The sequence below is a fragment of the Salmo salar genome, chromosome 14, assembly GCF_965601325.2.
Source record: "Salmo salar chromosome 14, fSalSal1, whole genome shotgun sequence".
Taxonomy (NCBI): Eukaryota; Metazoa; Chordata; class Actinopteri; order Salmoniformes; family Salmonidae; genus Salmo; species Salmo salar.
This window is the reverse complement of record NC_138304.1, coordinates 105953598-105969421: the sequence shown is the minus strand read 5'-3', so window position 1 is coordinate 105969421 and position 15824 is coordinate 105953598. Positions and strand designations below refer to the sequence as shown.

At 49.7% G+C, this 15824-nt stretch overlaps 1 protein-coding gene across 1 annotated transcript in view; it reads right to left on the bottom strand.

Annotated features, from left to right (window-relative positions):
• csmd2 (CUB and Sushi multiple domains 2) overlaps positions 1-15824 on the bottom strand; it is an 854766-nt gene that overhangs the window by 596892 nt on the left and 242050 nt on the right. Inside the window, 2 exon segments of the mRNA XM_082961372.1 lie at positions 704-911; positions 7534-7728. Of these exon segments, the coding sequence (XP_082817498.1) occupies positions 704-911; positions 7534-7728 (403 nt within the window).

Below are 15824 nucleotides of genomic sequence, written 5' to 3'. Positions count from 1 at the left end.
GACCATACTCCACCTTATCCCAATACCTCCCCCCATATCGAAGCACCTCGGGCTGGGTAACTCCCCACTGGGTCAACCTGACCTCCAGCAGTTTACCAACCAACCAGGACCATACTCCACCTTATCCCAATACCTCCCCCCATATCGAAGCACCTCGGGCTGGGTAACTCACCACTGGGTCAACCTGACCTCCAGCAGTTTACCAACCAACCAGGACCATACTCCACCTTATCCCAATACCTCCCCCCATATCAAAGCACCTCGGGCTGGGTACTCCCCACTGGGTCAACCTGACCTCCAGCAGTTTACCAACCAACCAGGACCATACTCCACCTTATCCCAATACCTCCCCCCATATCAAAGCACCTCGGGCTGGGTACTCCCCACTGGGTCAACCTGACCTCCAGCAGTTTACCAACCAACCAGGACCATACTCCACCTTATCCCAATACCTCCCCCCATATCAAAGCACCTCGGGCTGGGTACTCCCCACTGGGTCAACCTGACCTCCAGCAGTTTACCAACCAACCAGGACCATACTCCACCTTATCCCAATCCCTCCCCCCATATCGAAGCACCTCGGGCTGGGTACTCCCCACTGGGTCAACCTGACCTCCAGCAGTTTACCAACCAACCAGGACCATACTCCACCTTATCCCAATCCCTCCCCCCATATCGAAGCACCTCGGGCTGGGTAACTCACCACTGGGAGGACCCGTCTGTGCCGCTGACCTCCAGCAGGTCATAGTCGTCCTCCAGTGTAAAGTCAGAGAAGACCAGGGCGATGGTGTCTCCAGGCTCAGCCAGGACGGTCCAGGTACAGTCTGCATTGTTGCTGTACTCCCCTGGGTAGTTGGGGCTGGTGATCACACCGCTCTGGCCTCGCAACGTACCCCCACAACCATCATCCGCTGGGGCACAGAGGGAAGGAGAGAGACACAGGTTAGAAATACAGACAGACAGACAGACAGACAGACGCACAGAGAGAGGAGCAGAGAGAGAGGAGCAGAGAGAGAAGGAGCAGAGAGAGAAGGAGCAGAGAGAGAAGGAGCAGAGAGAGAAGGAGCAGAGAGAGAAGGAGCAGAGAGAGAAGGAGCAGAGAGAGAAGGAGCAAAGAGAGAAGGAGCAGAGAGAGAAGGAGCAGAGAGAGAAGGAGCAGAGAGAGAAGGAGCAGAGAGAGAGGAGCAGAGAGAGAGGAGCAGAGAGAGAAGGAGCAGAGAGAGAAGGAGCAGAGAGAGAAGGAGCAGAGAGAGAGGAGCAGAGAGAGAGGAGCAGAGAGAGAAGGAGCAGAGAGAGAAGGAGCAGAGAGAGAAGGAGCAGAGAGAGAAGGAGCAGAGAGAGAAGGAGCAGAGAGAGAGGAGCAGAGAGAGAGGAGCAGAGAGAGAAGGAGCAGAGAGAGAAGGAGCAGAGAGAAGGAGCAGAGAGAGAAGGAGCAGAGAGAAGGAGCAGAGAGAGAGGAGCAGAGAGAGAAGGAGCAGAGAGAGAAGGAGCAGAGAGAGAGGAGCAGAGAGAGAAGGAGCAGAGAGAGATGGGTTTGAAACAGGAATGTGTGCAACATGTATAATTCAAATTGTTTTGTAAAAAATAAGAAATGTTAAGTAACACAAACGTCGCTCACACCAGTAATATAAAAAATACAAACGCAGACAGAGAAATATTGTGTGGGGTTTTGATGTTACTTATGAGAACATACAGAGTGTAGTAAGCAGACAGCTACAATAGAACAGAGCTCCATAGTAAAAACACCTTCCAGAAACACTACAAAATGTTTCAGGTCATTATGACTTACGACTGACTGTAAGTCTCCGGGGAAGAGCATGGGTTGGATGATGCAAGTCGAAGCAACGGTGGAGTTGATTAAATTCAATTAGATTCAATCGTATTAATTCTGATTTGTGTTAAACATTTCACACTGGGAACACTTTCTTCTCTCCTATCAGGAGACAATTTAACAACAACAAAAAAACAATTGTTACTGTGGCCCTTGGGTAGAGAGGGTAGAGAGATGCTCTGGCTTAGCTTTTGAGCTGGTAAGGCTGGTAAAGACAGTGTGTGTGTTTGTGTGTGTCTGCGTGTCTGTGTGTGTGTGAGTGTGTGTGTGTGTGTGTCTGCGTGTGTGTCTGTGTGTGTGTGTGTGTGTGTGTGTATGCGTGTGTGTATCTGCGTGTGTGTGTGTGTGTGTGTGTGTGTCTATGTGTGTGTGTGTGTGTGTGTGTGTGGGTGTGTGTGTGTGTGTGTGTGAGTGTGAGTGTTCACAGGGAGGGAAAGGGGCGGGGCTACTGGAGCCCAGGGTCCTGTCAAACATCCATCTGATCTGTAACCACGGCAACCCCCCATGAGAGAGACGGAAAGAGAGGGGGTTCTCCGTAGGGAGAGAGACGGAAAGAGAGAGAGGGTTCTCCGTAGGGAGAGAGACGGAAAGAGAGAGAGGGTTCTCCGTAGGGAGAGAGACGGAAAGAGAGAGAGGGTTCTCCGTAGGAGAGAGAGACGGAAAGAGAGAGGGTTCTCCGTAGGGAGAGAGACGGAAAGAGAGAGAGGGTTCTCCGTAGGAGAGAGAGACGGAAAGAGAGAGAGGGTTCTCCGTAGGAGAGAGAGACGGAAAGAGAGAGAGGGTTCTCCGTAGGAGGGAGAGACGGAAAGAGAGAGGGTTCTCCGTAGGAGAGAGAGACGGAAAGAGAGAGAGGGTTCTCCGTAGGGAGAGAGACGGAAAGAGAGAGAGGGTTCTCCGTAGGAGAGAGAGACGGAAAGAGAGAGAGGGTTCTCCGTAGGGAGAGAGACGGAAAGAGAGAGGGTTCTCCGTAGGAGAGAGAGACGGAAAGAGAGGGTTCTCCGTAGGGAGAGAGACGGAAAGAGAGAGGGTTCTCCGTAGGAGAGAGAGACGGAAAGAGAGAGAGGGTTCTCCGTAGGGAGAGAGACGGAAAGAGAGAGGGTTCTCCGTAGGAGAGAGAGACGGAAAGAGAGAGAGGGTTCTCCGTAGGAGGGAGAGACGGAATGAGAGAGAGGGTTCTCCGTAGGAGGGAGAGACGGAAAGAGAGAGAGGGTTCTCCGTAGGAGGGAGAGACGGAAAGAGAGAGGGAGATGGATGGTGACAGGTGATGTGTAAGGGCAGGAGAAAAAAGGTAGATAGGAAAGGAGGTAGAGAGGAAGGCAAGAGAGAGATAAAGAGAGGTCATGGGTAAGACTAAATAGGGAGAAGGGAGGAGGATAGGGAGGAGAGGGGAGAGAAAGGAGGAGAAGTGAGGAGGAGGGGGAAGGAGGGAGGAGAAGAAAGGAGGATGGAGAGGGAAAAGGAGGGAGGAGGGAGAGGGGATTGTCATTCCACACCACAGGATTTTCCACGCTGGAGGAAAATCTTCTCTGTCAAATTCTCCTGTCTAACCATCCTGTCTCTTCATCCTGTCTAACCGTCCTGTCTAACCGTCCTGTCTAACCGTACCTGTCTAACTATCCTGTCTAACCATCCTGTCAATCTATCCTGTCAATCTATCCTGTCTAACCATCCTGTCTAACCATCCTGTCTAACCACCCTGTCAAACTATCCTGTCTAATCATCCTGTCTAACCATCCTGTCTAACCATCCTGTCTAACCATCCTATCAAACTATCCTGTCAAACTATCCTGTCTAACATCCTTTCTAACCATCCTGTCTAACCATCCTGTCTAACTATCCTGTCTAACCACCCTGTCTAACCACCCTGTCTAACATCCTGTCTAACATCCTGTCTAACATCCTGTCTAACTATCCTGTCTAACCATCCTATCAAACTATTCAGTCTAACTATCCTGTCTAACCATCCTGTCTAACCATCCTGTCAAACTATCCTGTCTAACCATCCTGTCTAACATCCTGTCTAACATCCTGTCTAACCATCCTGTCTAACATCCTATCAAACTATCCTGTCTAACATCCTGTCTAACATCCTGTCTAACCATCCTGTCTAACCATCCTGTCTAACCATCCTATCAAACTATCCTGTCAAACTATCCTGTCTAACTATCCTGTCTAACCATCCTGTCTAACCATCCTGTCAAACTATCCTGTCTAACCATCCTGTCTAACTATCCTGTCTAACTATCCTGTCTAACTATGCTGTCTAACATTCTGTCTAACTATGCTGTCTAACATCCTGTCTAACATCCTGTCTAACTATCCTGTCTAACCATCCTGTCTAACCATCCTGTCTAACATCCTGACTAACTATCCTGTCTAACTATCCTGTCTAACATCCTGTCTAACTATCCTGTCTAACCATCCTGTCTAACATCCTGTCTAACCATCCTGTCTAACTATCCTGTCTAACCATCCTGTCTAACATCCTGTCTAACTATCCTGTCTAACATCCTGTCTAACCATCCTGTCTAACTATCCTGTCTAACTATCCTGTCTAACATCCTGTCTAACCATCCTGTCTAACTATCCTGTCTAACCATCCTGTCTAACATCCTGTCTAACTATCCTGTCTAACATCCTGTCTAACCATCCTGTCTAACTATCCTGTCTAACTATCCTGTCTAACTATCCTGTCTAACATCCTGTCTAACCATCCTGTCTAACCTCTCTCTTTGATTTTCTTTCCATCTAGTGATCAAGGCCTTGTTGAATTAGGAGAGAGAGCAGGAGAGAGGAGGATCTTTCGTCAGCTGGAGTAAAATCACACACACGCCTTGCCAATTTTCTTCTACCCATAAAGGCCTTCATTAATTAATTAATTTAGGTTTGCTAGTAGTGGACTGGAACAACAACCTGCCCATCCTGGGTCCCACAACCAAGACTGCAGCACTTCAACAACTAGAAGGTAATTTGAAATGAATCAAACACCACCATAACTGTCCATTACTTTCAGATTTCCAGGAGTTTCTTTTTTAAAGGTGAAATAAATTCATGAGTGGCATCTTATCATCCGTAGAACTGTCCCATCTGAGAGGTTTAGACGGCAGAACGGTATTCCCAGCCTGGAGCAGCAGACCGACCTCCAAGTTATCCTTCCCTGGGTGTCATGACAACCAAACTACGAGGCAGTGCAGACCGTAGAACAACACACACAATATTCACACACACACACACACACACACACACACACACTATTCACACTATTCACACACACACACACACACACACACACACACACTATTCACACACACACACACTATTCACACACACACTATTCACACTTCACACACACACACACACACTATTCACACACAATGTTCACACCCAATATTCCCACACACAATATTCACACCCAATATTCCCACACACACACACACACACAGACAATATTCACACACACACACAATATTCACACACACACACACAATATTCAGACACACACACACACTGATCCCGAAGCGAAATATACAATTTTCTATACCACTATCACTTCACGGCAGCATCACAACTATATGTCTGCATGTGGTGTAAGAGAGAGAGAGAGAGAGAGAGAGAGAGAGAGAGAGAGAGAGAGAGAGAGAGAGAGAGATGCCGCGAGGCTAGGCAGATGCACTGACATTTACTGCCAGAGAATACATTACATGCTTCCTTTCACTGAGGAAGAGAGATGGATGTAGAGAAGGAGAGATGAGACAGGAGGAGAGGAGAGAGGAGAGAGGAGGATAGAGGATGAGAGACAGAGCCTAAACAACAAAAGATAACTGCTAAATGAGAGATGACTGGTTCATAGTTGACACAGTACCACAGCACCCCCCCAACCACCACCACCATCACCCCAACACCACCATCCCCACCACCACCATCCCCACCATCCCCACCATCACCACCACCCCCAACACCACCACCACCATCACCCCCACCATCACCACCATCACCACCACCCCCAACACCACCACCACCATCACCCCCAACACCACAATCCCCACCACCACCCCCAACACCACCACCATCACCCCAACACCACCACCACCACCATCCCCACCACCACCACCACCACCACCATCCCCACCCCCACCACCACCACCCCCACCACCACCACCACCATCACCCCCACCACCACCATCACCCCCAACACCACCACCCCCACCACCACCACCACCACCATCACCCCCACCACCACCATCACCCCCAACACCACCACCACCACCACCCCCAACACCACCACCACCATCACCCCCAAAACCACCATCCCCACCACCATCCCCACCACCACCACCACCAACACCACCACCACCATCCCCCACCACCACCACCATCACCATCCCCCACCACCCCCCCACCACCACCACCACCACCATCCCCCACCACCACCATCCCCACCACCACCACCACCATCCCCCACCACCACCACCACCACCACCATCCCCCATCACCACCACCATCCCCCATCACCACCACCATCCCCCATCACCACCACCACCATCCCCCACCCCAATCCACCACCATCCACCACCACCACCATCCACCACCACCACCACCCACCACCACCACCACCACCATCCACCAAAAAATAAAATACAAGTTCGAAGTGCCAAGCTACTGCTTCATTTTACTTGGTGTACAGCTGTGCTGTCAAACGTATGGCCGGGCAAGATAATTGTAGTGACATTAACAATACATTTATGCATTATGAGAGAGCGTTGAGGCATGTTCACCAGCTTTTATGTAGCCATGCCGCAGCGTGAGACCTCATTTAAATTGCCAGTTTCTAAAACGTGTTGTAACATGTAATTAACTCAGGAGGAAGTGACATATGTATGATATCCCAGCCTGCCCAGGTGCTTTGTTTCAGCTGGACAACATGGGCTGGGGGAACAATAAAAAAGTTGAAGGAGGGACAGAAGAAGAAAGAGGGATGGAGGGAGAAAGACAGAGGGAGGGAGGAAAGTAGAGAAAGGAAGGGAGGGAGGGAGGGGAGGAGAGGAAAATGGTTTGGATGTGCACAATTGTACACATTGTAGGGAACATGGATTGGGAGATGGGAAGGCTGAAAGAGGGATGGAAGGATGGAGGGATGGAGGGACGGAAGGATGGAGGGATGGAGGGATGGAGGTATGGAGGTAAAGGGGGTACTGTTGTGGCTCTCTGTGCCCAGCCATGTGTGATCTTGCTCTCTCTCTCACTCGCACACACACACACACACACACACACACACACACACACACACACACACACACACCATGTATGTCTGTACGTGGGCTTCCCCAGCCTGGTCACAGATTACTCTGTCACAGCGCTCTGCTCAGCATGACACAAACTACAGGCACTACACTGAGAGAGACAGAGATGGTGGGTTTGTGTGTGTATCAGTGTGTGTGTACCGCTGTGTGTGTGTACCAGTGTGTGTGTGTACCAGTGTGTGTGTGTACCAGTGTGTGTGTACCAGTGTGTGTGTGTGTGTGTGTGTGTGTGTGTGTGTGTGTGTGTGTACCAGTGTGTGTGTACCAGTGTGTGTGTACCAGTGTGTGTGTACCAGTGTGTGTGTGTGTGTGTGTGTGTGTGTGTGTGTGTGTGTGTGTGTGTGTGTGTGTATCAGTGTGTGTGTATCAGTGTGTGTGTGTGTGTGTGTGTAGGTATCCTACCTCTGCAGTAGGGCAGGGGGAAGTCCCATGCTGCGGTCCCAGCAGACGTGGCCAGACAGGACAGCGTGGTGTGACCCTCTAACACGTAGCCAGGGCTGCAGCTGTACCTGATCTTCTCTCCAATGTTAAAGGTCGAGCCCTGTTGAAGACCGTTGACCAGCTGGCCTGGGTTACCACAGGTATAGCTGGGTAGAGCTGGGAGGAGAGAGAGAGAGAGAGAGGTTACCACAGGTATATCTGGGTAGAGCTGGGAGGAGCGAGAGAGAGAGAGGTTACCACAGGTAGAGCTGGGTAGAGCTGGGAGGAGAGAGAGAGAGAGAGAGAGGTTACCACAGGTATAGCTGGGTAGAGCTGGGAGGAGAGAGAGAGAGAGAGAGAGGTTACCACAGGTATAGCTGGGTAGAGCTGGGAGGAGAGAGAGAGAGGTTACCACAGGTATAGCTGGGTAGAGCTGGGAGGAGAGAGAGAGGTTACCACAGGTATAGCTGGGTAGAGCTGGGAGGAGAGAGAGAGAGGTTACCACAGGTATAGCTTGGTAGAGCTGGGAGGACAGAGAGAGAGAGAGAGAGAGGTTACCACAGGTAGAGCTGGGAGGACAGAGAGAGAGAGAGAGAGAGAGAGAGGTTACCACAGGTATAACTGGGTAGAGCTGGGAGGAGAGAGAGAGGTTACCACAGGTATAGCTGGGAAAGTTGTTCCAAATGTCACATTTTTACATTGTTAAGGTTAACATAAAGCATTACACCTGAATGGTTAAGGTAAGGGTTAAGGTTAACTTCTCTAGGCTAGGGGGCAGTATTTTGATGTCCGGATGAAGAGCAGCAGCTGTAAATGTGGGCTAGGGAAGGACGGACAAAGTATCTCATCTGCCAAACACACGACGGTACTACAACGTTCTACCAGACATTCTTCAGAGGACAAGGAAGATCTCTTGTTTGGGCAACACGGCCTTCCATCTACGACCAACCTATTGAAAGCACAGCTCAGAGTAAATATTTCTTAACATTTTCCACGACAACGCTATCTCACGACGTACTAAGACATGGATGGACGTCAAATGCTGGAACCAGGTAGTTGTTGTTGTGGGGAGTTAAGCGCCTGATCAAGGAAACAATGGCAGCCAATGGGCATCTAGGATTTAATATCAGCAACCCTTACTTATCAGCAGATGTTTCCCATCGGTCCCGAAAACTGATAACACTCTGGTTTCTGGCTCGCCTCTCTAACTGCTAGGCTACCCGACCCTGTTTGTCTGTGACACCAGCGCCCCTGGGGACATACCTCTTTACTGGTAGGAAGGTATATTTCCAGACCTTATATCCCCTTTTAGTGCTAAAACGATACAGGATGGTCCTTCTCCCCTCTCACCCCTCTCTCATTCCTCTCACCTCTCTCCCCCCTCTCACCCCTCTCAGCCCTCTCAGCCCTCTCTTCCCCTCTCACCCCTCTCACCCCTCTCTCATTCCTCTCACCTCTCTCCCCCCTATCAGCCCTCTCAGCCCTCTCTTCCCTCTCACCCCTCTCACCTCTCTCCCCTCTCTTCCCTCTCACCCCTCTTAGCCCTCTCACTCCTCTCATCCATCTCACCTCTCTCACCCCTCTCACCCATGTAATAACCATTTCAGTAGATTTTAAAATGGTAACCAATTATTTAACAATGTCATGAGGAAACAGGGTACTTAACAGTGTTACGCGATTATGTCAGTGTGTGTATGGACACATTGGGCAGATGGTGAGGAGACAGACAGATGGTGAGGAGACAGACAGACAGATGGTGTGGAGACAGACAGATGGTGAGGAGACAGACAGATGGTGAGGAGACAGACAGACAGATGGTGAGGAGACAGACAGATGGTGAGGAGACAGACAGACAGATGGTGTGGAGACAGACAGATGGTGAGGAGACAGATCAAATCAAATGTATTTATATAGCCCTTCGTACATCAGCTGATATTCTCAAAGTGCTGTACAGAAACCCAGCCTAAAACCCCAAACAGCAAGCAATGCATGTGAAAGAAGCACGGTGGCTAGGAAAAACTCCCTAGGAAAAACTCCCTAGAAAGGCCAAAAACCTAGGAAGAAACCTAGAGAGGAACCAGGCTATGAGGGGTGGCCAGTCCTCTTCTGGCTGTGCAGGGTGGATATTATAACAGAACATGGTCAAGATGTTAAAATGTTCATAAATGACCAGCATGGTCAAATAATAATAATCATAGTAGTTGTCGAGGGTGCAACAAGCACGTCCGGTGAACAGGTCAGGGTGGTGAGGAGACAGACAGATGGTGTGGAGAAAGACAGATGGTGTGGAGAAAGACAGATGGTGTGGAGACAGACAGATGGTGTGGAGAAAGACAGATGGTGTGGAGAAAGACAGATGGTGTGGAGACAGACAGATGGTGTGGAGACAGACAGACAGATGGTGAGGAGACAGACAGATGGTGTGGAGACAGACAGACAGATGGTGAGGAGACAGACAGACAGATGGTGTGGAGAAAGACAGATGGTGTGGAGACAGACAGATGGTGTGGAGACAGACAGATGGTGTGGAGACAGACAGATGGTGAGGAGACAGACAGACAGATGGTGAGGAGACAGACAGATGGTGTGGAGACAGACAGATGGTGTGGAGACAGACAGATGGTGAGGAGACAGACTGATCTGCACTTCCTAACTTCTTGCCAACTTTGTCCTCTCTTGCCCTCTCTCACATCACTCTCTGTCATCTCTCTTATCCCTCTCGCTCATCCCTCTCTCTCACCTCTCTCACCCTTCTCTCTCAACTCTCTCCCTCACCGTTCTCTCATCCCTCTCTCTCATTCCTCTCTCTCATCGCTCTCTCATCGTTCTCTCATCCCTCTCTCATTGCTCTCATCCCTCTCTCTCATCCCACTCTCTCATCCCTCTCTCTCATCGCCCTCTCATCCCTCTCTCATCCCTCTCTCATATATCTCTCATCGCTCTCTCATCCCTCTCTCATTGCTCTCATCCCCCTCTCATCGCTCTCTCATCCCTCTCTCATTGCTCTCTCATCCCTCTCTCATCCATCTCTCTCATCCCGCTCTCTCATCCCTCTCTCATTGCTCTCTCATTGCCCTCTCATCCCTCTCTCATCGCCCTCTCATCCCTCTCTCATCCCTCTCATCGCTCTCTCATCCCTCTCTCTCATCTCTCTATCATTGCTCTCTCTCCCCTCTCTCTTTCCTCTCTCATCCCTCTCTCATCCCTCTCTATCATTGCTCTCTCATCGCTCTCTCATCGCCCTCTCATCCCTCTCTCCCATCCCTCTCTCATCTCTCTCTCATCTCTCTCTATGTCTTTTTTGCCATTGGTGCATTTGGAAGTGACATTGTGAGATCGATTCTAACACGCAAGCGAATTACCTAAATAAGCACATTCTGCTTTGTCAAGCAGCAATTGAATAAATGTCCCCTGCACTGTTCGGCACGCGTCCACCGGACAATGGCTGGCAAGTCTCATCACTTCTGATTAGAGAGGCTGAGGGATTCTGAAATCAACTCCCTCTCCTTCTCTCATGCTGGAGGTGAGAATAGCAGAAAAAAAGCACAGAGACAACCAATGTATTTGTGTGTGTGTGTATATGTTTGTATGTGCGTGTGTGTGTGCTGTAACTACATACCTCACCTACAGTCTATCACCTACACCATATGTATAGCCCTTTTAAAATGAACACTGCCTTATCCACAGGGGAGTAATACCTCTCTCAATTTACATTTTAATCCAAGGGGATTTTTTATGCATGGGGAAACATATGTTTACATTGCCAAAGCAAGTGAACTACATACTAAACAAAAAGTTAATAAATACAATATTTAAAATTAGCAGTAAACATTACACTTCCAAAAGAATAAAGACGTTTCAAATGTCATATTGTGTCTATTAATCAAAATTGGATTTGTTTTCAAATTCTTTGTGGGTCTGTGTAATCTGAGGGAAATATCTGTCTCTAATATGGTCAAAAATTTGGCAGGAGGTTTGGAAGTGCAGCTCAGTTTCCACCTCAGTCTTCTCTAGAGAGCCAGGTCTGCCTTCGGTGGCCTTTCTCAAGAGCAAAACTACGCTCACTGAGTCTGTACATAGTCAAAGATTTCCTGGCATGCTGTCAATTAACATCTGGGCCACATCCTGACTGATGGCAGCCCATTCTTGCATAATCAATGCTTGGAGTTTGTCAGAATTTGTGGGTTTTTGTTTGTCCACCCGCCTCTTGAGGATTGACCTCAAGGTCTGGGGAGTTTCCTGGCCATAGACCCAAAATATTGATGTTTGTTCCTCGAGCCACTTAGTTATCAATTTTGCCTTATGGCAAGGTCCTCCATCATGCTGGAAAAGGCATTGTTCGTCACCAAACTGTTCCTGGATGGTTGGGAGAAGTTGCTCTCGGAGGATGTGTTGGTACCATTCTTTATTCATGGCTGTGTTCTTAGGCAAAATTGTGAGTGAGCCCACTCCCTTGGCTGAGAAGCAACCCCACACATGAATGGTCTCAGGATGCTTTACTGTTGGCATGACACAGGACTGATGGTAGCGCTCAACTTGTCTTCTCCGGACAAACTTTTTTCCAGATGCCCCAAACAATTGGAAAGGGGATTCATTAGAGAAAATTACTTTACCCCAGTCCTCAGCAGTCCAATCCCTGTACCTTTTGCAGAATATCAGTCTGTCCCTGATGTTTTTCCTGGAGAGAAATGGCTTCTTTGCTGCCCTTCTTGACACCAGGCCATCCTCCAAAAGTCTTCACCTCACTGTGCGTGCAGATTCACTCACACTTGCCTGCTGCCATTCCTGAGCAAGCTCTGTACTGGTGGTGCCCCAATCCCGCAGCTGAATCAACTTTAGGAGACGGTCCTGGCACTTGCTGGACTTTCTTGGGTGCCTTGAAGCCTTCTTAACAACAATAGAACCGCTCTCCTTGAAGTTCTTGATGATCCGATAAATGGTTGATTTAAGTGCAATCTTACTGGCAGCAATATCCCTGCCTGTGAAGCCCTTTTTGTGCAAAGCAATGATGACGGCACGTGTTTCCTTGCAGGTAACCATTTTTGACAGAGGAAGAACAATGATTCCAAGCACTACCCTTTTGAAGCTTCCAGTCTGTTATTCGAACTCAATCAGCATGACAGAGTGATCTCCAGCCTTGTCCTCGTCAAAACTCACACCTGTGTTAACGAGAGAATCACTGACATGATGTCAGCTGGTCCTTTTGTGGCAGGGCTGAAATGCAGTGGAAATGTTTTTTGGGGGATTCAGTTTATTTGCATGGCAAAGATGGACTTTGCAATTAATTGCAATTCATCTGATCACTCTTCATAACATTCTGGAGTATATGCAAATTGCCATCATACAAACTGAGGCAGCAGACTTTGTGAAAATTAATATTTGTGTCATTCTCAAAACTTTTGGCCACAACTGTAGTGGGGGGGATATAGGAGGACAGTTTTCTCAGGTGAGAAAATTCAAATGATTCATATCTAGCCAAATGTAAAATGTTCCTGTTTTGACTAATTTAATAGAGTGGGTTAGGGCTGTTCAAAAACAAATTAGCATACCCCCTGAGTCTTTTCCCTGTTTCACACCTGGTAGTTTGGTGGATGGGACTACCAGCTCTCTGTAACCTAGAGGGAAACCAGTGGGTCTGTCTCCTCTATACCACCCACCTGGTAGTGTGGTGGATTGGACTACCAGCTCTCTGTAACCTAGAGGGCAACCAGTGGGTCTGTCTCCTCTATACCACCCACCTGGTAGTTTGGTAGATGGGACTACCAGCTCTCTGAAACCTAGAGGGCAACCAGTGGGTCTGTCTCCTCTATACCACCCACCTGGTAGTATGGTGGATGGGACTACCAGCTCTCTGTAACCTAGAGGGCAACCAGTGGGTCTGTCTCCTCTATACCACCCACCTGGTAGTTTGGTAGATGGGACTACCAGCTCTCTGAAACCTAGAGGGAAACCAGTGGGTCTGTCTCCTCTATACCACCTGGTAGTTTGGTAGATGGGACTACCAGCTCTCTGAAACCTAGAGGGCAACCAGTGGGTCCGTCTCCTCTATACCACCCACCTGGTAGTATGGTGGATGGGACTACCAGCTCTCTGCAACCTAGAGGGAAACCAGTGGGTCCGTCTCCTCTATACCACCCACCTGGTAGTTTGGTAGATGGGACTACCAGCTCTCTGCAACCTAGAGGGAAACCAGTGGGTCCGTCTCCTCTATACCACCCACCTGGTAGTTTGGTAGATGGGACTACCAGCTCTCTGAAACCTAGAGGGCAACCAGCGGGTCTGTCTCCTCTATACCACCCACCTGGTAGTTTGGTAGATGGGACTACCAGCTCTCTGAAACCTAGAGGGCAACCAGTGGGTCTGTCTCCTCTATACCACCCACCTGGTAGTGTGGTGGATGGGACTACCAGCTCTCTGAAACCTAGAGGGAAACCAGTGGGTCCATCTCCTCTATACCACCTGGTAGTTTGGTGGATGGGACCACCAGCTCTCTGAAACCTAGAGGGCAACCAGCGGGTCCGTCTCCTCTATACCACCCACCTGGTAGTGTGGTGGATGGGACTACCAGCTCTCTGAAACCTAGAGGGAAACCAGTGGGTCCATCTCCTCTATACCACCTGGTAGTTTGGTAGATGGGACTACCAGCTCTCTGAAACCTAGAGGGCAACCAGCGGGTCCGTCTCCTCTATACCACCCACCTGGTAGTTTGGTGGATGGGACCACCAGCTCTCTGAAACCTAGAGGGCAACCAGTGGGTCCATCTCCTCTATACCACCCACCTGGTAGTGTGGTGGATGGGACTACCAGCTCTCTGTAACCTAGAGGTCAACCAGTGGGTCCATCTCCTCTATACCACCCACCTGGTAGTGTGGTGGATGGGACTACCAGCTCTCTGTAACCTAGAGGACAACCAGTGGGTCTGTCTCCTCTATACCACCCACCTGGTAGTGTGGTGGATGGGACCACCAGCTCTCTGTAACCTAGAGGTCAACCAGTGGGTCCATCTCCTCTATACCACCCACCTGGTAGTGTGGTGGATGGGACTACCAGCTCTCTGTAACCTAGAGGACAACCAGTGGGTCCATCTCCTCTATACCACCCACCTGGTAGTGTGGTGGATGGGACTACCAGCTCTCTGTAACCTAGAGGACAACCAGTGGGTCTGTCTCCTCTATACCACCCACCTGGTAGTGTGGTGGATGGGACCACCAGCTCTCTGTAACCTAGAGGTCAACCAGTGGGTCCATCTCCTCTATACCACCCACCTGGTAGTGTGGTGGATGGGACTACCAGCTCTCTGTAACCTAGAGGACAACCAGTGGGTCTGTCTCCTCTATACCACCCACCTGGTAGTGTGGTGGATGGGACTACCAGCTCTCTGTAACCTAGAGGGAAACCAGTGGGTCCATCTCCTCTATACCACCTGGTAGTGTGGTGGATGGGACTACCAGCTCTCTGTAACCTAGAGGGCAACCAGTGGGTCCATCTCCTCTATACCACCCACCTGGTAGTGTGGTGGATGGGACTACCAGCTCTCTGTAACCTAGAGGGCAACCAGTGGGTCCATCTCCTCTATACCACCCACCTGGTAGTGTGGTGGATGGGACTACCAGCTCTCTGTAACCTAGAGGGCAACCAGTGGGTCCATCTCCTCTATACCACCCACCTGGTAGTGTGGTGGATGGGACTACCAGCTCTCTGTAACCTAGAGGGAAACCAGTGGGTCCATCTCCTCTATACCACCTGGTAGTGTGGTGGATGGGACTACCAGCTCTCTGTAACCTAGAGGGCAACCAGTGGGTCCATCTCCTCTATACCACCCACCTGGTAGTGTGGTGGATGGGACTACCAGCTCTCTGTAACCTAGAGGGCAACCAGTGGGTCTGTCTCCTCTATACCACCCACCTGGTAGTGTGGTGGATGGGACCACCAGCTCTCTGTAACCTAGAGGGCAACCAGTGGGTCTGTCTCCTCTTTACCACCCACCTGGTAGTGTGGTGGATGGGACCACCAGCTCTCTGTAACCTAGAGGGCAACCAGTGGGTCCGTCTCCTCTATACCATGTTTCTTGTAGGATGACAATGTCTGTATTTCCAATTTCTTTGATGAAGTCCAGGTTCCTGCTCTTTAGGCCAAAGGCAGATGACCTCAGACCTTGGATATTCCAGGATGAGATAGTAAAAGCTTTGTGTTCCATAGTGCCTAGTGTTGTTTTTGTGTGGATTAGGTCCGGAACATCACAGTAGGTGTGAGCAGAGCATGTTGAGCATCTG